Source organism: Lolium perenne, chromosome 2 (genome assembly GCF_019359855.2).
Source record: "Lolium perenne isolate Kyuss_39 chromosome 2, Kyuss_2.0, whole genome shotgun sequence".
NCBI lineage: Eukaryota > Viridiplantae > Streptophyta > Magnoliopsida > Poales > Poaceae > Lolium > Lolium perenne.
Window position 1 is genome coordinate 223296768 of NC_067245.2, and position 23355 is coordinate 223320122.

At 45.9% G+C, this 23355-nt stretch overlaps 2 protein-coding genes across 2 annotated transcripts; one reads left to right on the forward strand and one right to left on the reverse strand.

Annotated features, from left to right (window-relative positions):
• Positions 1-7151: 7151 nt before the first annotated feature.
• LOC127335015 (peptidyl-prolyl cis-trans isomerase FKBP53) lies at positions 7152-10799 on the forward strand. Its single transcript, XM_051361600.2, has 12 exons — positions 7152-7355; positions 7476-7549; positions 7771-7985; positions 8101-8234; positions 8310-8399; positions 8933-9197; positions 9280-9498; positions 9605-9827; positions 10037-10121; positions 10207-10248; positions 10361-10409; positions 10494-10799. Exons 1-12 carry the CDS (start codon positions 7340-7342, stop codon positions 10570-10572), a joined length of 1491 nt encoding a protein of 496 aa, XP_051217560.1. The 5' UTR covers positions 7152-7339; the 3' UTR covers positions 10573-10799.
• A 2103-nt stretch (positions 10800-12902) lies between these two features.
• On the reverse strand, positions 12903-14861 carry LOC127335016 (putative disease resistance protein RGA3). The gene has a single exon (XM_051361606.2). It carries the CDS (start codon positions 14766-14768, stop codon positions 13296-13298), a length of 1473 nt encoding a protein of 490 aa, XP_051217566.1. The 5' UTR covers positions 14769-14861; the 3' UTR covers positions 12903-13295.
• Positions 14862-23355: the final 8494 nt, after the last annotated feature.

Genomic DNA, 23355 nt, shown 5'->3' on the forward strand with positions numbered 1-23355 from the left:
CTGTCTGCCTCTTCATTCCATTGGAACTTCTCTCCCTGCTTGATCAAGGCGTAGAACGGCAACGCCTTTTCCCCTAACCTGGCGACGAATCTGCTCAAAGCTGCGACTCGCCCAGTTAGTTGCTGTATTTCTTTTAACTTTGTTGGCTTCCTCATTGTTACGATAGCTTGTATTTTTTCTGGATTGGCGTCAATCCCTCTTGCTGAAACTAGGAACCCGAGAAGTTCTCCCGCAGGGACGCCGAAGGAGCACTTTGTTGGGTTTAGATTGAGGCAGAACTTGTCTAGGTTGTCGAAAGTTTCCTTTAGATCCTCGATCAGCGTTGACCCTTTCTTTGTTGTTATGACGACATCGTCGATGTATACTTGTACATTTTTTCCAATCTGTGTTACCAAGCACTTCTGTATCATCCGCTGATATGTTGCTCCCGCGTTTTTCAAACAGAAAGACATTGTTTTGTAGCAAAACACGCCATAAGGTGTTATGAACGCTGTCTTGACCTCATCTTCTTCTTTTAATCTGATCTGGTTATAACCAGAATATGCGTCCAGGAAGGAAAGACGTTCACAACCTGCCGTGGAGTCGATAATTTGATCGATCCTTGGGAGGGGAAAGTGATCCTTTGGACAATGTTTATTTAGACACGTGAAGTCGACGCACATGCGAAGGACTTTCGTGTTTTTCTTCGGCACCAACACTGGTTAGCTACCCATGTGGCATCTGTACGTAGCTCTTTGATGAAACCAGCTTCTCTAAGCCGATCAATCTCTGACAGCTTAGCTTTGCGGTTTGGTTCCGAAAAACGCCGCAAAGGTTGTTTGATTGGTCTCGCTATTGGATCCAAATTTAGGTGGTGCTCGGCAAGTTCCCTGGGTACTCCTGGCATGTCAGCTGGACACCATGCGAAGATTTTCCAGTGCTCATGGAGGAACTCGACGAGCGCGCTTTCCTATGCGAGATCCATATCTGTTGCATTGGACGTCGTCTTCTTTGGATCTGTCGGGTAAATCTGCACTTCCTTGGAATCTTTCGTAGTGTTGAAGGTTGGCTCCCTGAGAGGCCTTCCTGCATCTGGTAACACATCATAATCGGTTGTGAGCCTTGACGCCATATATTCTGCCTGCATCCCGAAAGTTTCTGACAGCCTATGGAAAGCCTTGTCGCATTTATCGGCTAACGCAAAACTGCCTTTGACTGTAATTGGTCCCTTAGGCCCAGGTAGCCTCCATAGCAGGTACGTGTAATGTGGTACCGCCATAAACCTGACGTATGCTGGTCGTCCCAACAAGGCGTGGTATTGCGACGGGAAATCAACAACTTCGAACTCTAGCCTTTCTATTCTGTAATTTTCTCGAGTGCCAAACTGAACGTCGAGATTGATCTTCCCCAGTGGGTAACTTGGCTTCTCTGGTGTAATGCCGTGAAAACGTGTGTCCGTAGGCTTAAGGTTTGCCAGGGATATGTTCATCTTCCTTAGTGTATCCGCGTACATAAGGTTTAGACTGCTGCCTCCATCTATGAATACTCGAGATACGTCGAATCCGGCGATTACTGCTGGTAAGATAAGTGCTGACTGCCCTGGTCGAGGAACTTGCTGCGAGTGATCCGCTATTGTGAAGCCAATGTCCTGTCCTGACCAATTTAGGTACTCAATCGTTGGTGGAGGCATCTTCTCTGCCATGAACACTTGTCGCGAGATTTATTTCTGAGCCCTGTTGGACGGCCTAGCCTTCTGAATCATTGACACCGCACCATTGGAGTTGGGGTCAACATATGGAGATGGATGTGGAGCTGCCGCTATTCTCAGCTGGTGTCGATTTTCGTTCGTGATTGCGGGAGGAGGTGGTAGGTGGATCTCACTCCTAGGTCCCTGAGGTTTTCGACTCGCTGCCTGAGTATTGGCTTGCCCTGCGAATCTCAACATTGCTTGAAAGTTTCGACAATCCTTCTGCAAATGCCCTGACTGCCTCTTCTCGTTATTGTCGACATAGAAGTGCATCTGACATGGACCGTTCATCATATCTTCGGGAGATACATATGGTCTCTGGAAGCTTGGCCCACTATTTTGCCTGTTATTTCGGGAATCATCTCTATTGTCGCCTCGCTGCTCGTTGCCTCTTTGATAATCATCTCTATTGCTTCCTCCGCTGTTTGCTCGAAAACCAGCCGATATTTGGCCAGGAGCATCATAACTCGAGAACTGCCGAGAAAATCGTCGTCTATTTTGAAAATTTCGACTGCGGTCCTCCTCTGGTGACCTATGTCGCTTATTGTGAACAGCATCTTCTCCATCTTCCCACCTATTTCCTATCTCCATTAGCGCTGATACTGTCTTTGGGTTTGTTCTCCCCAAATCCTCGACGAAATCTCCTCGTCGGATTCCTGCCACAAATGCATCTATTGCCCTCTCGTCGGATATGTTCTCTGCCGAGTTTTTAATGATGTTCCACCTCTGGATGTACTTTCTCATAGATTCATCATGCTTTTGTCGACACGACCTCAGCTCCTCTAGCGATGCAGGATTTTTGTAGGTGGATCGGAAGTTCTTGACGAATATATCTTCAAAATCATCCCACCTGTCGATGGAACCCGGAGGAAGCTTCTTTATCCAAGACCGTGCTGCTCCACTCAGGTGTACTTGAATGCTCTGCATGGCTGTTGCCCTTGTTCCGCCTATCAGCTTCACCGTCTCGAGATAATCGACTAGCCAATCCTCGGGATCTTGCAGGCCATCGAATTTTTTGAAATTATCGGGTAACTTAAACCCTGAAGGCACTCGAGTTTTCTGAACACTCCTTGTAAAGCATGGTAACCCACACATATCCTCTTCAGCTATATCTGGGGAGTCCCGATGTTCTCTTCTATTTTGTCGTGCTCTATCCACCCGCGCTTACGCTGCCGTATCTCTTGCTCCACTTGTTCTTTCGGGACCTGGTGCTGCTGCAGTAGGTCTTGGACTATTTTGCCTTGCTGATCCTCCGGGAGGCGAATTTACAAACGCCGCTCCCATGGCTCCAACTCCCGCCATAGCCATATTGTACAGTGCCTCTCTTGGATTTCCGGCAGGTGGTTTGGACGCGAGGATGAAGGCTTGCGTCGCCATGTATCCCGCTTCTGGCGTCTTAGGGATAATGTTCCCCCTCGTGTCTATCGACATAAAGGACATGTCGAGGTTTTGCACTAGATTCTCCCTCTCAGCTTCAGGTATGTTGTTTAGTCGGGACCTTGCCCTGTTGCGAGCTTCTCTGTGACTGCTTCCCGAAGTACCTGATTAACGACTCAGCTCCGCTCTTCGCCTACTCGATGCTGATGCTGCTTCTTGCCTCCTGTCCAAAGCGATCTTCTGCTTCTCGAGTTCTCGCCTGGTACGTGCGAGCCTGTATTGATATGCTTGTAACTCTTCAGGTGTCACTGTTACAGTCATCGGTTCTGTACCATTGATGGCTCTTTCGACTCGATCCCATACTTCCTGCGGAAATCGCACCATCTCTCGCGTCCTTGCGCCGATATATTTTGTTCCTAGATCTCGCGTGAGATCTGCAGGATCGACAAACGGATTTCCCGCCTCGTCGAAGTTCTCTGATGTCTCCTCCTGAGGTCGGCTTGTTTCTCCGATTGCATAGATCTGATGATACTTTATTTTCTGTATTTTTTCGGGATTGGTGACACCGTCGTATAAACCGGCGAAGACCTTTCCGATAGTGATGGATTTATCGATGAAGATGAAACTGTCGACGCTGTCGGAGTCGCTGCTTATATTGGAGTCCGCAGACGACTCGAAGGATATGTCGCTGAAGATCTTGGCGAGTTTTTCACTCGCCTTCGTGCTTATGAAGCGTGGTGAAGAAGTTTCCTCGTCGCCTGACTCGATTGACGATGTTGAACTTGAAAAATCGGGATCGACCGCTGATAATCCCGACGAGATCGGAATTTCGAGACGATACGCTCCCTCTTTCTCGACACAGAAGTGGAACCTTTCGAACGTCATCTCCATGGGCTCCTCCAGATATGCATATGCATCCAAACGGGAGGGTGGGTGAGGAACAAAATCGATTAGACTAGTTTCGACATGTTTACCTCCGTCCATCGCTTTGCTTGCAGTTGATGAAGTCGACGATCTTGAACGTGCCATCGAGATCAGCTCCTTGACACCTCTAATCCCCACAGACGGCGCCAATTGACAAGAGATTAACTTATCAATGCCTATAGATTGTAGACTAGGGTTTAGTTGGAAGTAGAGGGCAAGTAGATCTCGAAGGTTTCAGCCGAAAAGTACTCGACGATTATGAAAACTAAGGTTTCGTGAGACAATGATTCGATGCTTTCTTTGTCCCTCGACTCCCCCTTATATAGGAGGCGGAGCCGAGGGATTCGTGAACACAAGTTACAGAGTCCGGGAGGGTTTCTGACCCGTCCCGCAAGATTACAAGTCTATGTTTCCTAATACAACTCTAGCTTTCCTTAATTCTATCTTGGGCTTCCGAACTTCATATTCTTCGAGTCATGGGCCTTCAGTAAACCCGGGTACCATCTTCGGCAGGCCCATTGGGGATGCCTATGTCACTCGCGCACCTCCTTCACTCATGGGCCCTCTCATATTTACCGCGCTATGTCATAGATGTGTTTATCACATTACGTTGTTCCGCCTTCGGCAACATCTAGAGCTATCGGTGAGGGTTGGAATGGATTTTTTTTCTTAAGTATGGAACGTGATTTTTGTAAGGGAAAATAAGTACAGGAAATATCTTGATTATGTGCTTTTTTTAGGACTCTCAGTTGTGTGCACTTTTTAGAACTCTCAGTTTTAACTTTTTAGGGAAATAACTCTCAATTGTGTGCAACGTGTACTGTGTCCATGGGCTGTCCTACCATCCCCCACCCAATCATCACGTATCTAACCAGAAGATAAAAGACCCAAGAGAAAAATTAACAGGTCCAAGTTACAACCTGCTAGAAAGATGTAACGTTTCGCTGAACCCTCAAAAAAGAGTAACGTTTCGCTTCGTCTCCCCCAACTGGACGAGAGAAAAAACTCTAACCTGCCTCTAATGGCGCCGCCTCCCATATGTGCACCTAGCTGGGGCCCCTGGGCTTCGGGGGCTCGGGGCGGCCGCCCCGCCTGCCCCCTCAGGGCCGGCCATGTTTCTCATTCTGAACCGGCCTAGCTACTCTCTTTCCTTAGTAATTTTCCCGAGTTGTTCTCCATTCACAAGAATAAAATCCTTAGGTTTAATTTTCTAAGAGCTCACTTGCACTCTATTTTTTGGTGGAAAATTTCCATTCACTTTACACTTATTTGATTTCCATGATTTTCCAAATGCAAAAATATAAAGAACACATAATTTAAATGTCATGGCCATACAAACCCCACATAATTTTGGTTTGTCTGATTGGGTCACAAACAAAACAAAGGATCTTTCCAAGAGGTTTGAGAGGATGAAAATTCTCATATGCAACGTAGTGCAAAAGAAACCCTTAGAAAAATAATCATATGAAATTCTATAATATAAACTAGCATGGATGGGCGCGGCGGCACACCGCGCCAACTATGTAATACGATGGTTGTAATAATTTTAAGATTACACGTAAACCAATAGAAGTAGTGAATCATGTGTACAGAATAATAGCAAGCTTTAGAATAGCACCAAAACTGAAGAGAACAATTCTCGTCTTGATAGCCGATTCAACTTGTCTTCAAATAACCCAGATAATAGCTACCTTCTAACTTGTGGTTTAACACTCTTCTCATCATGATTTTGTACACTCAGCCATCTTCTCTCGAGGTTTTCTGAAACACACAACTTTCTTAAATACGACTCTTCATATTGTATACCACAACAACTTCTCCTAGACACTATTGCAAGACCTGAACTATTTTTGTTCTGTCTCCGGTTGTTTGATTAGGTATTCATTCTCACATCCCCTATGAATTGAACTCTAGAAAAGGAATTGTTACCAGAAACCATCTTCTTGTTACCACAAGACTCCTCGCTGCATTCAAATGTAAATATTACTACCCATGAGTGTAAAAGCTAGAATTTCCGAGCATAGCTTATTATAAGTCAAAGCAAGACAAAAAAAATTATATCTAAAAGATGTGATGTCTCCTAACGTTCCTTCTTTGCATGCGTGTATGACTGATAACTGTGCTTATGTACTATGAATAAATGTCACTTGCCCTTTCAGCTCTATATAACAAAGGATAAAAAACATAACAATCCAATAATGATGAGAAAGGCTGAGCAAAGGAAAAAAAGAACATGAGAAAAGGCAATAATAGAAGCACAATTCTCAAATATTCATGGAAAGATCCCTAGTTCTTCTCAAAAAACAATCCACAATTTGAAATTATGTAGAATCTATGTAGAGAATGAGACCAGCCTTCTTGAACATGTTTGTGTGTCCTCATTGGATGATACAGTGCTCTATGGCTTGAGAACCTCAAATCTCATAGAATTTAACAACCTCAATTGAGAAAAGGAACGACACAAAATCTGTTGCATCATGGAAGTGCAGACCAATGCACCACACTTTAACGCCATATTTTTATGTGTGTAACTAATCATGGTGCATGTAATGTGAGATTATAGTTCCGACTTTCAAATATAGTACTGAATTATCAAATGGTTGAGAAAATCCACTCAGGAGCTGGTATTAGGAGTAAACTACCAGGAAAATGGCCGGGTCGCATTATGGCTCTATTGACCAATAACTTGTCTCCTCGTGATGTAACTTTTTTTGAGACAGAGAAGTGTAAAGCATCAGTGGGAAATAACCCGGCGATAAGCCATATTAGTCAATATGGGAATTTCTAAACTCCTGTCTAGCTTTTGCGATATTGGTCGTCATGACATTTGTATCTTTGCATTTCGAACTCTTGAGCATCCTTGTAATGCAGAAGCAGGGTGTAACACTCAAGTTTTTGAGTAAAAAAGCATCCTTTATTATCCAAAAAAATTGATCTATTGCTGAGATTTTAAGAGCAGCTCAAAAAAAAATTCTTAGTTTTTTTAGGGCATTTGGGGCATTTTTTTTCTTAGTTGAGATTGAGGGCTAATCCCCATATTCCTACGAGGCCCACTCCGAAATACCGAAGGCCCAAAAACCCAGAGCGAAACGAGATCGACCGCACAACGGCACAAGGGCGTACGGGCGAGAAACAGTTGCCATTTCCGTATCCTCCCTCTCCGCCGCCCGCTCCCCTAAACCCCTCCCCTCTATTTAGGGTTTCTCGCCGCCCTCCCCTCCAGTCTCCACCACCGCCTCGAAGCTTCCAAAGCCCCCGAAGCCGATCTCCTCCCATCGAGATCGAGGAACATTCGTCGAACGAATCGCGGAGATGTCTTCGTTTTGGGGTAAGCAGCCGTCTCGACCGCCATGGCCGCCGCCGTTAATTTCTCCGTGCTCTCCTTTCCCCCCCTCCGTTCATCCATGTGCTGTCCTCTAACCGTTTGCCCGCGGTGCTTCGCTCGCAGGTGTCGAGGTGAAGCCCGAGAAGCCCTACATGCTCACCCCCGACCCGCGCCGCGGCCGCCTGCGCCTCACCCAGGTCCGCCCAGATTTCTCGCCCTTGAATTTCTCTCTTCCCGCTGATTTAACGGCACGAGGTGGCTGGGATTCCCGGGTCCCGTGTAATTGCTGTACGTTGCGTGACGACGGGGAATTTTTATTCAGGCGACGCTGGGGGCTGAGATTCCTGGGTCCCGTGTAATCGCGTTAGGTTGTGCGACTGACTGATGGGGAATTTTACTGTATTGGCAACGCTGGCAGGCGACGCTGGGGGCCGAGGTTGGTAAGGCGGAGAAGGGGAGGAAGAACGTGGTGCAGGTGCAGTGCGCCGTGAAGAACAGGGATCCCGTGTACCTCTGCGCCCTGGTCTCGGGCCAGTCGGAGTCGTGCAACCTGGATTTCGAGTTCGAGGAGAAGCTTGTGACCTTCTCGGTGCTTGGCCCCAGGAGCGTCCACCTGGCTGGATACTATGTCGCGTATCCTTTGCATCTTTTGCGCCACTTTAGTTTCCCGTTGATTTATTATTACTGTATTTTTCTCTGGTTCGTAGTTGTCCGCAGCGGAAGTTCTTTTCCTTAAGTGTAGTTTCAGTGATGAGTATGATGAGGAGGACATGGACTGCGACACTTGCAGCGACGAGCTGCAGGGCTCCGACTCCGAGGAGGATTTATATGCGTCAGATGAGGGCGTGGTCATTCCAGGATCCCATGGGGAGATGGGCACAGGTAGGCTAGCATTAGATCTTATCCTACTGCGCAAGCCATTGCTATCCTGTTACTGACTCTAAGACGATGATTCAGACAGCGAAGATGATTTGGACTACAATTCAGATTACGATTCGGATGATGATGAAGAGTTGTTCAGCAACCAGCGTAGAGGCAAGAGTTCAGGTGATGCTTTCATATGCTGTTCCATCTCCTGATATATGCGTGAATCTGTTCTATTGGCATGCTTGGTTTGATGCCAAAATTTGGCTCGCCATAGTTTCTCTATAGTACTTTACTGGTTCCCGACTTTCCGTGATGTAGCTATTTTTGTTGTTGCAAATGTGCATAGGAGAGCTATTGTACATCGGTTAATAGTAATGGCAGTGGCAGACATTGTAAGTGCATGGCACGTATCAGGTTAAAATTAGCACTTTGCGCAGGAATTCATATGTTGCTGGTTTATAGATTAGATAATATATGCCAGTTTCTTAGTTGTAGATTTCTAGGCTGCACTGCGTACTTGTGTGCATGCTTAAGTAGAGTCAGCATTGTTAGTTCTGTAGCTACGTCCCACGAAATGAAAGGATTGTCTTGTTCCCAAGAATTTCATTTGTTGAAAAATATTTTTGATTGGTTTTAAGATTCATGGTCTTTGGATTGCTTCAGGCCTCAAGACTACCTCATGATTTTTGTTCTGATGTGGACAAATTTTGCAGTTGTTATTGAGGAGATTCAAGAGGATGACAAGCCTGCTGTTGGTGAAGGACAGAAGGGATCAAACAAGAAACAAACCAGTGAAGATGGTGACAATTCTCGACTCCAGGTTGCTGTTAGAACTCCAACTGCTGGATCATTGGAAAGTGAAGATGAAGATGGCTTTCCTGTATCTGACTCAAAGAGTTCAAAGGGTAGTTCTAAGAAAGAAACAAAGACTAATGAGGACAGGAAAAGGAAAAGTGGCGACATTGCTGAGCCATCAGGGTACATGCTAGTTCATTATTTGCCCTAGCTAATTTGTTTAATCACGATGTAGTGAGGTGTGTAATTTTTCCTGTGTTCTTAGGGATGTAATTGCTGAAAATGACCGGATCTCAAAGAAAAAGAAGAAGGCCAAGGACAAGAGGACTGCTGTGGATAGTGAGAAGGTAAAAGATGAAGGAAAGGAGATCACGCAAGAGTCCTCAGCTGACATTGTTGAAGCCAAACAGAAGAAAAAGAAAAACAAGAAGGCAAGTGCTTCTGAGGTTGACCCTGATCAGCAAGCTGATGAGAAAACCATAACGTAAGTATGCTAAGTTGCTGTATTTGTGTTCGGCTTTCCATATTTAATGCTTTTTTTTTTCATTTTTCATTGTTCTCTGATAAAAACCTCTTATGGCTTGTTACAGCGACGATGTTGAAGAGCCTAGCAAACAAGCGGCCAAGAAAAAGAAGAACAAGAAGAAAACAAAGGAGAACAACACAAGTGAAAAACAGGCACAGACTGATGTTTCCAAGTCAGATAGCAGCAAGGAGGAGACATCACAAACACGAACTTTTGGCAATGGTCTGATCATTCAGACGGTGGCGTTGGGCAAACCAGATGGTAAAAAGGCTGCCCCTGGGAAAAAGGTAAACAATTTTGAGGTTGCATCAAGGGAATTTTTCTTCGAGTTACCTTATTTAATGCATCTTCTTAGTACTACTTTCAGTTGCTTAATGTGGTCAGTAAGTGGATGACTTTGCATTGTTCAAATCAATCTGACCACTTGGGAGACCTTCTTATGTTCTGATTATATATATATATTTGGACTGGTACTGACAACTGAATCCTTCTCTAGGTTGCTGTTAAGTACATTGGCAAGTTGAAGAATGGAACGATTTTTGACTCTACTGTTGGTAAAAGGCCTTTTGAGTTTAGACTGGGTAACTTTTTCCCCTCCTGCTGATGTTTTCCCCCTCTAGGCTTTAGCATCTTCAAATTATTGATTTTAATGTTACTTTCCTGCAGGAATTGGTCAGGTTATTAAAGGCTGGGACATTGGTGTCAATGGTATTTGAATTCTTACTCTGTCATAGAAAACTAGATAATAATGGCTAGTGCATACGTCAGTCGTTTGGCTGGTGCATAATCTCATACGCTCCCTCTTGTGTGTTTATTGTAGGCATGCGCATTGGTGACAAAAGAAGGCTAACCATTCCACCATCTATGGGGTAGGAAAGATTTGCAGATACAGTTGCATTGCTTTTTCATCACAAGCTGGTTGTTTCGATTCTGATTTGTTGTCTTCTTTGCAGCTATGGAAAGGAGAAGGCAGGGCAGATACCGCCCAACTCAACTCTTGTGTTTGATGTGGAGCTAATGAACGTAAAATGAAGGGGACTGAAAGGGATCAGGACAAACTGAGGCTGCCGTGCAAGTTCAAAGAACACCATTTTACTTCATCAGTGCTACAGCTTTTACTGAATATTCTACAGTCGTAATATGTACCTTGGTATTTTCGTTAGCTCTGCATATGAACTAAGCCATCTGGGCTAAATTTTGGCGGTGTTAACGTTTGCGTGACTTGCAAGTGAACTTATGGTTATGTGGCTCGTTTTTGACATTCTTGTGAGATCATGACTTGTTTCGAATGAAAGAAAGAAAGAAGTCTAGATAACCCCGTAAGGTTCAGGTTTGGGACAGTAAACCCCCTTAAGTTTTAACTGGAGCACTTGAACCCCCTAAGTATCACTTACCGGTTAAATTACCCCCTCAGGCCCAGCAATGGTTGTTTTAGCTGAGTTGGACACTGGTTTTGTCGTTTTGACCATGTAGGTTGGGGAAAAGTCAACTCCAGCTCTGTTAGGTAAGGAAAATATCCACTCCCGGTTGAGCCCGCACTCTCCCCAAGGCCCCTCCCGTACTCGTGACCGCAGCATCGCCGGCGACTTGCTCGGTGGTGCTACCTCGGGTCATATTTGTTTGATCACGCCCTGGATCCTTGGGTCATATTTGTTTGATCACGCGAGAAGGAGCTTGCCACCGAATCCACGAGTCGAGTCCCCAGCGCTCGCTGTCGCCGGAAGCGATATGCCCTTTGAAGGCGCCGACGTGATCTTCCATGGCCGCCACCACGCATATCCTACTCTCGCAGGTCCCTGACGGCGAGGCTGTCGACGTTCGCACACTCCGCCCATCAGCATTGACGACCTACTCCCGGCGATACCCTCCTGCTAGAGACTCGCGTGACACTGGCCTGTTACATACTCTGAATTTTCCTTGGAGTCCATTGTGTATAGTACCTGCAGATTGGCCGATTGACTTCCTGAATAGCTAATCGATTCATGCAATGTGCGCCATGTAGTTTAAGCCATTGTTGGCCTCCTGAATATGATTGGGAGTTCAGAATGTGAATATACATCTTTGCGGAACATTGTATTTTTCTCAGAAAGAAGTGAGTATAAGTTATTATGAATGGAATTTTGAGAAATAAACAATCTCTTATTCCCTTATTCGTATGTGCAATCTGAGATGTTCTTGGGTGAATTAATTACTGAATAGTGGAGCCGGTTTTCCAAGTGGGGCTTGATCGAAAATGGTAGTCTGAACTCTGAACTAAACCTGTCCAGAGGAACATGCTATCACTAAAGCAGCTCTCCAACACGCAAGAAGGCAAGTGCTTCTGAAGCTGACCCTGATCAGCAAGCTGATGAGAAAACCATAACGTAAGTATGCTAAGTTGCTGTATTTGTGTCTGACTTTTCATATTTAATGCTTTTCTCATTGTTCTCTGATAAAACCTCTTGTGGCTTGTTAAAGCGACGATGTTGAAGAGCCTAGCAAACAGGGGTCCAAGAACAAGAAGAAAACAAAGGAGAACAACACAAGTGAAAAACAGGCACAAACTGATGTTTCGAAGTCAGATAGGAGACATCCCAAACACGCACTTTTGGCAATGGTCTGATCATTCAGACAGTGGCGTTGGGCAAACCAGATGGTAAAAAGGCTACCCCTGGGAAAAAGGTAAACAAATTTGAGGTTGCATCAAGGGAATTTTTCTTCAAGCTACCTTATTTAATGCAACTTAGTACCGCCTTCAGTTGCTTAAGGTGGTCAGTAAGTGGATGACAATCTGACCACTTAGGAGACTTTCTTATGTTCTGATCATATATACATTTTGAACTGGTAGTGACAACTGAATCCTTCTCTAGGTTGCTGTTAAGTACATTGGCAAGTTGAAGAATGGAACGATTTTTGACTCTACTGTTGGTAAAAGGCCTTTTGAGTTTAGACTGGGTAACTTTTCCCCCTCCTGCTGATGTTTTTCCCCTCTAGGCTCTAGCATCTTCAAAGTATTGATTTTAATGTTACTTTCCTGCAGGAAATGGTCAGGTTATTAAAGGCTGGGACATTGGTGTCAACGGTATTTGATTTCTTACTTTGTCGTAGAACACTAGATAAAATAATGGCTAGTGCGTACATCAGTTGTTTGGCTGGTGCATAATCTCAAACGCCCCCTCTTGTGTGTTTATTGTAGGCATGCGCATTGGTGACAAAAGAAGGCTAACCATTCCACCATCTATGGGGTAGGAAAGATCTACAGTTCAGTTGCATTGCTTTTTCATCACAAGCTGCTTGCTTCGATTCTGATTTGTATCTTCTTTGCAGCTATGGAAAGGAGAAGGCAGGGCAGATACCGCCCAACTCAACTCTTGTGTTTGATGTGGAGCTAATGAACGTAAAATGAAGGGGGCTGAGTCACTGAAAGGGATCAGGACAAACTGAGGCTGCCGTGCAAGTTCAAAGAACACCATTTTCCTCCATCAGCGCTACAGCTTTAATCAATACTAGTAAAGCTTCTGTACAAGGAAAGATCTTTTTTGTTTGGATAAAATAAACTGTGTGCTTTACTCATTTGCCCAAATGAATCCCGATTACAATAGACAATCTTTGTTAAATAAGAGAGATAATGTAGCGAGATAAACACATCTTTAGCACTCTATGTAATTAGTATAGCACCACTCTTGTGTCAAAAAAAAAAAAGAACTATAGCACCACTCTGAAAGTCTCAAAGTGCTACCCAAATACGTACGTTGTACTACCACAAGTCCACAACACTAGGCAAATTGACCCGGACGCTTCTTCCCTGACAAGGGTGTTTCAGGCTTATCATCGACGCAAGTTGAAGCAGAGCGTACCAAGTGAGAAAATGAAGTGTAAGGTGGTAGCCTTGATTCCCATGAAATTAGCCTAAAATCTCCTCTGGGAAAAACGGTGTGACCTGCTGTTGCTATCAAGTCCCCAAACATAATCCTAGGCAGATCTTCATCTGGGAAACTGGCCATACCGTTAGCAGACCCTACAATACTTGATGGAGCAGCTGGATACAAAATGTGGCGACCCATCAGGTGCAAGGGGCAACCTCGGATAAAAAGCTCATGCGGATGGGCGCCAAAACTAGACATGTTCTTCCTGACGGTATCTCTGGCCCAGTTCAATCTGTACATCCAAAACTGGGTGCTCAGGTTTTTCCTCAACGCATATGCGAGCAAGTTTCCTAAGATGAGTGACTCTCCCAGCACCATGGCAAACTCTTCCACCATTGCCGCTAACCGCGAATGGTCCCTCGGGTTCGCGCTTCCGAACGCGAGCGTCTTAAACAGGTAGCAGTACTCTTGGAATGCCAGGCAATCCAGCGAGATAGGCTTGACTGTACCAAACTTCCCCAGTTCCGTGCTTCGGCCTAAGATGACCACCTTGCTTCCTCTGTCCAAGTTCGTGATAGAACGATGAAATGTCTCCCATTCATCTTCATTTACATCTGAAACAAACTCGATAACCACCAACGTCCTCCCTGACGTCCATTCATGCTCTGTTATTCTGGAGAGATCATCTCCTTTCAGGTGCAAAATCATAGAAAAGTGAGAGCGCACCCTCTCGTGGTTGCACACATGGGCGACAAGAGTTTTCTTCCCAACTCCATTGCCACCAATCACAGGAAGCATGGCCGGAGGACCAGGGGAGTTGTGTTCCAGCAAGAACCCCATGAGCTGCTGCTTTTCGACATGCCGACCAAACATGAAGTTGTCAATGTAAAGATAGGCGTCATAGGGTCTGCAGGAGATGCGCTCGCATCCACCCAAAAGCACAACAAACTCTGCCATGTTAGCAACACCAGCCTCTAGGTTTTGCAGTGCACTCTGTAACTCAGAGTTGATAACCATGTTTGTTGCTCTGCTACTATCGATTGTGCGAGAACGCTTGTAAGGAGTATAAACAGATAAGGCGGACGAGTCGCATACCAGTTCCTCCAAGAACTTCTTGTGTTTCATGTTCCTGATGGTGTCAAGCACATGATGGCCTCGGTACATGGCTGCCGCTAGCGTCTTCAGCTGTATGATCATACATGAGTTGGCGATGTATCGCGAGTCCGCCTCATCGATGACCATGCCAATTCTCAGCAAGAGTTGTTGTAGCCTTTTCAGCTGCTTCTCTTCAGAGCATGCGCGGCTGGAGTAGTACTTGTTGGCGAGAAAGGAGATGAATCGGTTCACGAGTTCACCTGTTACTGCAGATATGGCAAGCTCCATCTTGAATTCCCCCGATCTAACTATCTCAGTGTTCTAAGTTATAACTATTCATGGAGTTCAAGGGAGGGGAGGGGGCAGGAGGCAGGAGGAAACTGCTGGCGTACAGGCGTAGAAGTCAATAGCCGGGGAACATCACTCTCTGCGGTGTGAACTACTCCACCTCCAGCATGTGCTTACCTTTCCACGCTGATCTAGAGTGGTAGTTGTTTGGTCAAACTCCCGTCACGTCGTGGATAGGCAGTTTTGACATTTGGTGGTAAGGGCATCTCCAACGGCGCATTTTAATGTCCGCAAGTGTTCGTTTATGTCGCGCCGTGGACGCTAAAATGATCGTTTTTGTTCGTGCGTCCGTTTGCGTCTAGGGATTGCTCCAGCGGGGCGACGCATTTATTTTTTCTTATTTTTTTTCTCTACTCCATTCATTTAAACATAGTTCTAAATATTATATATTGGAACATGGTTTTACACAAACTAATACATAATTGGGAACATGGTTTACACAAACTAATACATAGTTTGAACCATGGTGGACACAAATAAAACATTGCAAAATGAGGAAACCAATTGTGTTGATTTCTGTATGTTCTCTGCCAAGAAAGAACATTCGAGGGCACACTCAGTCATCCAAACTGAAAAATCCAGCGGGAGATGGTGCCCTTGTTGGTTCTACCGAGGATGAACATCCAGAAACCTCCACTACTGTCTTCGTCTGGCCCGTAGCCAGATTCGCTGCAAAGAAAGAACACTCTAAGTTCTAGCTATCGGTATCCGAGCCGGATTCGCCGGTGTGGTAGTGCCTGCGGCACGCCGTGTCGTCGAACACCTTGACGATCATCTCGCCATCACCTGACATAGGCATCCCAAATGGGCCTGCCGAAGATAGTACCCGGGGTTTACTGAAGGCCCACTACCCGAAGAATAAGAAGATTCGGGAGCCCAAGATGTATTTAAGGAAAGATAGAATTGTAATAGGAAGTGTTATTTGTAATCTTGTGGGATGAGTTAGAAACCTTCCCGGACTATGTAACTTGTACTACACGAATCCCTCGGCTCCGCCTCCTATATAAGGGGGAGTCGAGGGATACAGAGATCATCGAATCATTGTTTACAAACCCTAGTTTTCATAATCGTCGAGTACTTTTCGGCTGAAACCTTCGAGATCTACTTGCCCTCTACTTTCAACTAAACCCTAGCCTACAATCCATAGGCATTGACAAGTTAATACCTTGTCAATTGGCGCCGTCAGTGGGAACTAGAGGCGTAAGGATCTGATCTCGATGGCACGTTCAAGATCTTCGACATCATCAACCGCAAGCAACGCAATGGATCGAGGTAAACAGATCGCTGCTGGTCCTGTCGATTTTGTTCCTCACCCACCCTCCCGTTTGGATGCATATGCGTACCTGGAGGAGCCTATGGAGATGACGTTCGGAAGGTTTCGCTTTCGCGTCGAGAAGGAATGATCGTATCGTGTCGAAATTCCGATTTCGTCGGGATCGTCGGCGGTCGATTCTGATTTTTCAAGCTATACATCGTCAACCGAATCAGGAGAAGAAGAAACTTCGTCGACACGCTACGTCAGCACCAGGGCAAGAGAGAAACTCGCCAAGATCTTCAGCGACATGTCGTTTGAGTCATCTGCGGACTCATATATAAGCGATGGCTCAAGCGATGTCGACAGTTATGACTTCATCGACAAATCTATTATAGTGGGCAAGGTCTTCATCAATCTCAACGATGGTGTCACCAAACCCAACATAGATCTGAATACAAAATATCATCAGATTTATGCCATTGAAGATCAAGAGGAAACATCTGAGGCTTTCGACGATCTGGGAAATCCATACGTCGATCCCTCCGATCTGCGACGAGGCCTGGGCAATAAATACGTTGGGCCACAGCCGCGAGACAGAGTTCAACTTTCACAAGCAGCGTGGGATAGAGCCGCAAGAGCTATGAACGGCTCAGAACCAATGGCCACCACAGCCACACCAGAGGAATTGCAAGCATATCAATATAGGCTCGCACGAGCTGCAAGAGAATTGGAAAAACAGACAGCTGAGTTAAACAGAAGAAAGGAGGCAGCTTCTGCATCCAGCAGGAGAAGGGCAGATCTGAGTCGACAATCTAGAACTTCGGGTGATAGCCACAGGGAGGCTCGGAACAGAGCAAGATCAAGGTTACAACACATACCCGAAGCAGAAAGAGAGCACTTGGTCCAAAACCTCGACATGTCTTTTATGTCGATAGATACAAGAGGAAATATCATCCCTAAGACACCAGAGGCTGGGTATATGGCGACACACGCTTTTATCCTCGCATCTAAACCACCTCCAGGCGATCCAAGGGAAACACTATACAATATGGCGGTAGCAGGAGTTGGAGCTATGTGGACAGCGTTTGTATCAACGCCTCCCGAAGGAGCGGCAAGGCAAAATAGTCCACGACCTGCAGCAGCAACAGCGGCAGCCCCTGAAGGACCAAGCGGAGCAAGAGACACGACAGCACAAGCAAGGGTCGATAGAGCGCGGCAAAGCAGAAGGGAACATCGGCAATCCCCGGAGCTTAACGACGAAGATATGTGCGGCTTGCCATGCTTCACGAGGAGAGTCCGAAAAACTCGAGTCCCTTCAGGATTCAAGTTACCCGATAATTTCAAGAAATTCGACGGCCTTCAAGATCCAGAGGATTGGCTAGTTGATTATCTCGAGACAGTAAAACTCACAGGAGGAACCAGAGCAACAGCTATGCAAAGCATCCAGGTGCATCTGAGTGGAGCCGCACGATCTTGGATAAAGAAACTTACCCCAGGATCTATCGACAGCTGGGAAAGCTTCGAGGATGTGTTCGTCAAGAACTTCCGGTCCACATGCAAGAAACCTGCGTCGTTGGAGGAGTTGAGAGCATGTTGACAAAAACCGGACGAGCCAATGAGAAAATACATCCAAAGATGCGTTTGTCGCAGGAATCAGGCATGGAGATTTCGTCGAGAACTTGGGAAGGACCAACCCAAAGACAGTATCCGCGTTAATAGAAATAGCAAACAGATGGGCAGATGGAGAAGATGCTGTCCACAACAAAAGGCACAGGTCGCCAGAGGACGACCGTGGTCGAAATTATCAACCGAGGCGACGATTTCCTCGGCAGTACCCGAATTATGACGCTCCAGGACAAATTTCGGCAGGTTTTCGGGCAAACACAGGAGGAAACAACAGAGATGATTATCAGAGAAGCAGTGAGCAGCGAGGCGATAACAGGGACGATTCTCGCAACAACAGGCAAAATAGCGGGCCTAGGTTCCCGAGGCCTTTCGTTTCCCCCGAAGAAATGATGAATGGGCCGTGTCAGATGCACTTTTTCCTCGACAGCAACGGAAAAAGACAGTCAGGGCACCTGCAGAAAGACTGTCGCAATTTCCAGGCAATGCTAAGGTATGCAGAGCACGCTAATGCTCGGGCAGCACAGAGAAATCCTCGAGAACCCAGGAGCGAGATTCACTTGCCACCACCTCCCGCGATTACAGAAGACAATCGACATCAGCTCAGAATAGCGGCAGCACCTCCGCCACCACCTTATGTTGATCCTAACTCTAACGGAGCAGTGTCGATGATTCAGAAGGGAAGGCCATCCAATAGAGCTCAGAAAGTAATCTCACGACAGGTGTTCATGGCAGAAAAAATGACTCCACCAACAGTCGAGTATCTTAACTGGTCAGGACAAGATATTGGCTTCACCATAGCAGATCATCCGCAGCAAGTTCCTCGACCAGGGCAGTCAGCACTTATTTTGCCGATTATTGCGGGATTTGATGTCTCTCGAGTGTTCATAGACGGCGGCAGCAGCTTAAACCTTATGTATGCAGATACATTGAGGAAGATGAACATATCCTTAGCAAACTTGAAGCCAACAGACACAAGGTTCCACGGTATCACACCGGAGAAACCAAGTTATCCATTGGGGAAGATCAATCTCGACGTTCAGTTTGGAACCCGAGAGAATTATAGAATCGAGAGGTTGGAATTTGAAGTCGTGGATTTTCCGTCGCAATACCACGCTCTGTTGGGACGACCAGCATATGCTAGATTTATGGCGGTGCCACATTACACATACCTGTTGTGGAGGTTGCCTGGACCAAAGGGACCAATCACAGTCAAGGGAAGCTTCGCCTTAGCCGATAAGTGCGATAAGGATTTTCACCGGATATCAGAAACTTTCGGGATGCAAGCGGAGTATCTGGCGTCAAGGAGTATGACTGACTACGATGTGCTGCCAGACGTTGGAAGACCAAACAAAGAATCAACTTTCAATACCGAGAAAAATTCTAAGGAGGTGCAAATTCACCCGACAAACCCGAAAAAGACGACGTCCATCGCAAACGACATGGACCTCGCATAGGAAAGCGCGCTCATCGAGTTCCTCCGTGAGAACTGGAAAATCTTTGCATGGTGTCCAGCCGACATGCCAGGAGTACCCAGGGAACTTGCCGAGCACCACCTAAACTTGGATCCATTAGCGAGACCAATCAAACAACCTCTGCGGCGTTTTTCGGAACCAAACCGCAAAGCTATGCTATCAGAAGTAAATCGACTTAAGGATGCTGGTTTTATCAAAGAGATATCTACAGAAGCCACATGGGTAGCTAACCCAGTGATGGTGCCGAAGAAACACACGACAGTCCTTCGCATGTGCGTCGACTTTACGTGTCTCAATAAACATTGTCCTAAGGATCACTTTCCCCTCCCAAGGATCGATCAAATCATCGACTCCACGGCAGGATGTGAACGTCTTTCCTTCTTGGATGCATACTCTGGTTATAACCAGATCAGACTAAAAGAAGACGATGAGGCCAAAGCAGCGTTCATAACACCTTACGGCGTGTTTTGCTACATAACAATGCCTTTTGGTTTAAAAAATGCGGGAGCAACATATCAGAGGATGATGCAGAAGTGTTTGGCGACACAGATTGGGAAAAACGTGCAAGTATACATCGACGACGTCGTCATAACGTCAAAAAAGGGGCCAACGCTGATCGAGGATCTCAAGGAAACCTTTGACAACCTCAACAAATTCTGCCTCAAGCTGAACCCGACGAAGTGTTCCTTTGGCGTTCCAGCAGGAGAACTTCTGGGATTTCTAGTTTCAGCAAGAGGGATTGAAGCAAATCCCGACAAAATATAAGCTATCGTCACAATGAGGAAGCCAACAAAGTTGAAAGAAATACAGCAGTTAACTGGGCGAGTCGCAGCTTTGAGCAGATTCGTAGCCAGGCTGGGAGAAAAAGCGTTACCATTTTACGCTCTGATAAAGCAAGGAGATAAATTCCAGTGAACGAAGAGGCCGATAGAGCTTTCGAGGATTTGAAACGCACAATCTCGACACCACCAATTTTAGTGGCGCCGAAGGAAAAGGAACCGCTCCTGCTGTATATTGCAGCCACGCCCCAAGTGGTTAGCACGGTGTTAGTCGTTGAAAGAGAAGAGGAAGGAAAACTCCATGGAGTGCAAAGGCCAGTATATTTCATCAGTGAAGTTCTGTCGCCTTCCAAACAGCGGTACCCGCAGTACCAGAAACTAGCATATGGAGTAATTGCAACGGCAAGGAAGTTGCGCCACTATTTTTCGGCACATCCGATAATAGTAGTCAACGAAGCACCTCTTTCAAATATACTGAACAATCCAGAAGCTACAGGGCGTGTCTCCCTTTGGGGAATAGAACTTTCCCCTCGGGACATCACGTATGAAAAAAGAAAGGCAATCAAGTCGCAAGTTCTCGCGATTTCATTGCAGAGTGGATGGAGCTACAAAACATGGGACCCCCAGATTTGTCGAGAACCTGGACCATGAACTTCGATGGGTCCAAGAGAGTAGAAGGAGCTGGCGCAGGAGTAGTACTTATATCACCTGAAGGCGACAAGTTGAAATACGTCCTTCGGATGACGTTCCCTAACGCATCTAACAATGAAGCAGAATATGAAGCCCTCATACACGGGATGAAGATGGCGAAAGCTTGCGGTGCAACTCGACTAAAAATCTTTGGCGACTCACAATTGGTGGCTCAGCAGGTTATGAACCAATGTGACGCAGTCAATGATAGCATGATGGCATACAAGGAGGTGTACAATGAGCTCGAGAAGCTGTTTGATGGATGCGAAGTAAACCACATCAGCCGATTGAGCAATGATGAAGCCGACGTTCTCGCAAACATCGGGTCGCAGTGCCTCCCAATCCCGCCAGGAGTATTTTGGGAAGAAATAGCGGAGAGATCCACGAAACCAAAAAAGGTGCAGAAAAAAGCAAAAGAAGAGAAAACTTCGACGCTTCTGAAAGAAACCACGGAGGATGAAGAGGAGCAAGAACTTGTGATGATGGTTCAAATTCCATGGATGCAAGCATATATATCATACATCCTTAGGAAAGAAATACCCGACGATCCAGTTGAAGCAAGGCGAGTTATTCGACGATCCAAAGCTTTCACAGTGATCAAAGGGGAATTATACAAGCGAAGTATTTCGGGCGTCCTGCAAAGGTGTGTCACACCTGAAGAAGGAAGAATAATTCTGAAGGATGTACACGAAGGAATATGTGGCCACCACGCAAGTAGTCGAGCTATTGCAGCCAAGGTTTTTCGAGCAGGATTCTATTGGCTGACAGCAATTGAGGATGCCAAGGAAATAGTAAGGACTTGCGACGCGTGTCAAAGATTCGCCGCCAAACCTCACTCTCCAGCCCCGGAAATAACACCAAAACCATAGTCGAGGCCCTATGCCCAATGGGGACATCAGATGGAGGGCAAGTAGCACAAAGCTACGCCAGGAGGATATGAGTACTTGCTGGTTCTTTGTCGACAAATTCACCAAGTGGATAGAAGCAAAGCCGATAAATTCACCAGATGCAGCATCAGCAATAAAATTCGTGAAGGACATCGTTTTTCGATTTGGAGTACCTCATAGCATTGTCACAGACAATGGCAGCAACTTCACGTCAAAAGAGTTCAAGGCGTACTGTGCAGAGGTAGGCATCAAATTGCACTTCGCGTCAGTTGCACATCCTCAAACCAATGGTCAAGTCGAGAAAGCCAATGGCATCATCTGCAATGGCATCAAGAAACGCCTATTAGGACCACTGGAAAAAGCTCGATATACCTGGCCAGAAGAACTACCAAGTGTGTTATGGAGCATCCGAACAACACCAAATACAGCGACACAGGAGACCCCGTTTTTCCTTGTCCATGGAGCAGAAGCGATCGCCAATAGAAATAGAGCACGACTCCCCCAGAGTCACAGAGTATAATGAAGAAGCTTCCAGGAAAGCATTGGAAGATGACGTCGACGCACTCGATGAAGCTCGAGACGAAGTATTATCAAGGGTAACCAAATATCAGCAGGACCTGAAAAATTACCACAGTCGACGTTTGAGACCAAGATCTTTTCAAGTGGGAGACTTAGTTTTGCGACTCAATCAAGAGCGCACTGAAAAACTCGAGTCGCCATGGCTTGGCCCCTACGTCATAACGGAAGTAATCGAAGGAGGAGCGTACAGGATAAAGGACAAGAAGACAGGGGTTCCCGAGAAAAACCCCTGGAACGTAGCACAGCTCAGGCGGTTCTACGTCTAGAGTCGAAATATAGTCCTTCTCTGTAAAAATACAATGTACTGAAACGCCCGCGAGTTTTCAGACGCACTCTTTTCCTTTTCGGGGCACCGAGTGGGGCCGGAAAGGTTTTTAATGAGGCGGGCTCGCGGTGCTGCAATATAATAAAGATAGTGGAGATATATTTCTTATTCTTCGACACGCCCGGGGGCTCAACGCCTTCAAGTTTCAAAATACGTACAATATAGACATATTAGACTTACCAAAATATTTCGCCTTGGTACACTAAATACCTCGCCAAATATCGGAAGCTAATAAAATCATAAACATAGTGTATGCGCCAAAGAAACTTACTGCTTTGGTCTAAGAACCTCGCAACAAAATAGAACTGTGACACCACGACACTCGGGGGCTTCCAACCCATCAATGAAAAAACAGAGATATCTTATCACGACAGGAGGGAAAACCTCCGAGATAGAAAAACAGTATAGACCCCAGCCAAGAGCTCGGGGGCTCAGTGATCAAAAACACAGCTTGACAATATAGATCGTATTTACAAATACACAAAAAAGTACTAAAGATAGAAATACAGCAAAGAAGAGGAAAAAGTTTTCAAGGGAAACCTAGCACATGATCTATGGTTATCCGCTCAGTCGAAGGACGAGTACTATGTTCAGCATAGCTTCCCTTCACGAAGAACTCAGAATCCATCCGAAGAAGTTCATCCATCATATCTTCAGCAACAGGAGTCACCAAATCGTCAATCTTGCCCATATTTCTTTTTTTCTTTGCCATCTTCGCCAAACAAGTAGGAACAATTTGATCTATGGGAAATTTTGGATGGCAAATTTTTATCATCATCATGGCAAATCTTGCGCCAGCAGAAAGTTGAGCTCGCACAAAGCCATGGATTCGAGGAGCATCTCGAAATTTCTCCATTAAAGCTGGAAGGGTTTCTGGCATTTTGTTCCGAGGGAACATGGTTCCATAAACTAAG

Coding starts and splice junctions, on each gene's coding strand:
- LOC127335016 (XM_051361606.2), bottom strand. CDS start 14,768: ATGGAGCTTGCCATATCTGCAGTAACAGGTGAACTCGTGAACCGATTC.
- LOC127335015 (XM_051361600.2), top strand. Junction 7,986..8,100: donor CTGGCTGGATACTATGTCGC/GTATCCTTTGCA, acceptor GTGTAGTTTCAG/TGATGAGTATGATGAGGAGG. Junction 8,235..8,309: donor CCATGGGGAGATGGGCACAG/GTAGGCTAGCAT, acceptor ACGATGATTCAG/ACAGCGAAGATGATTTGGAC.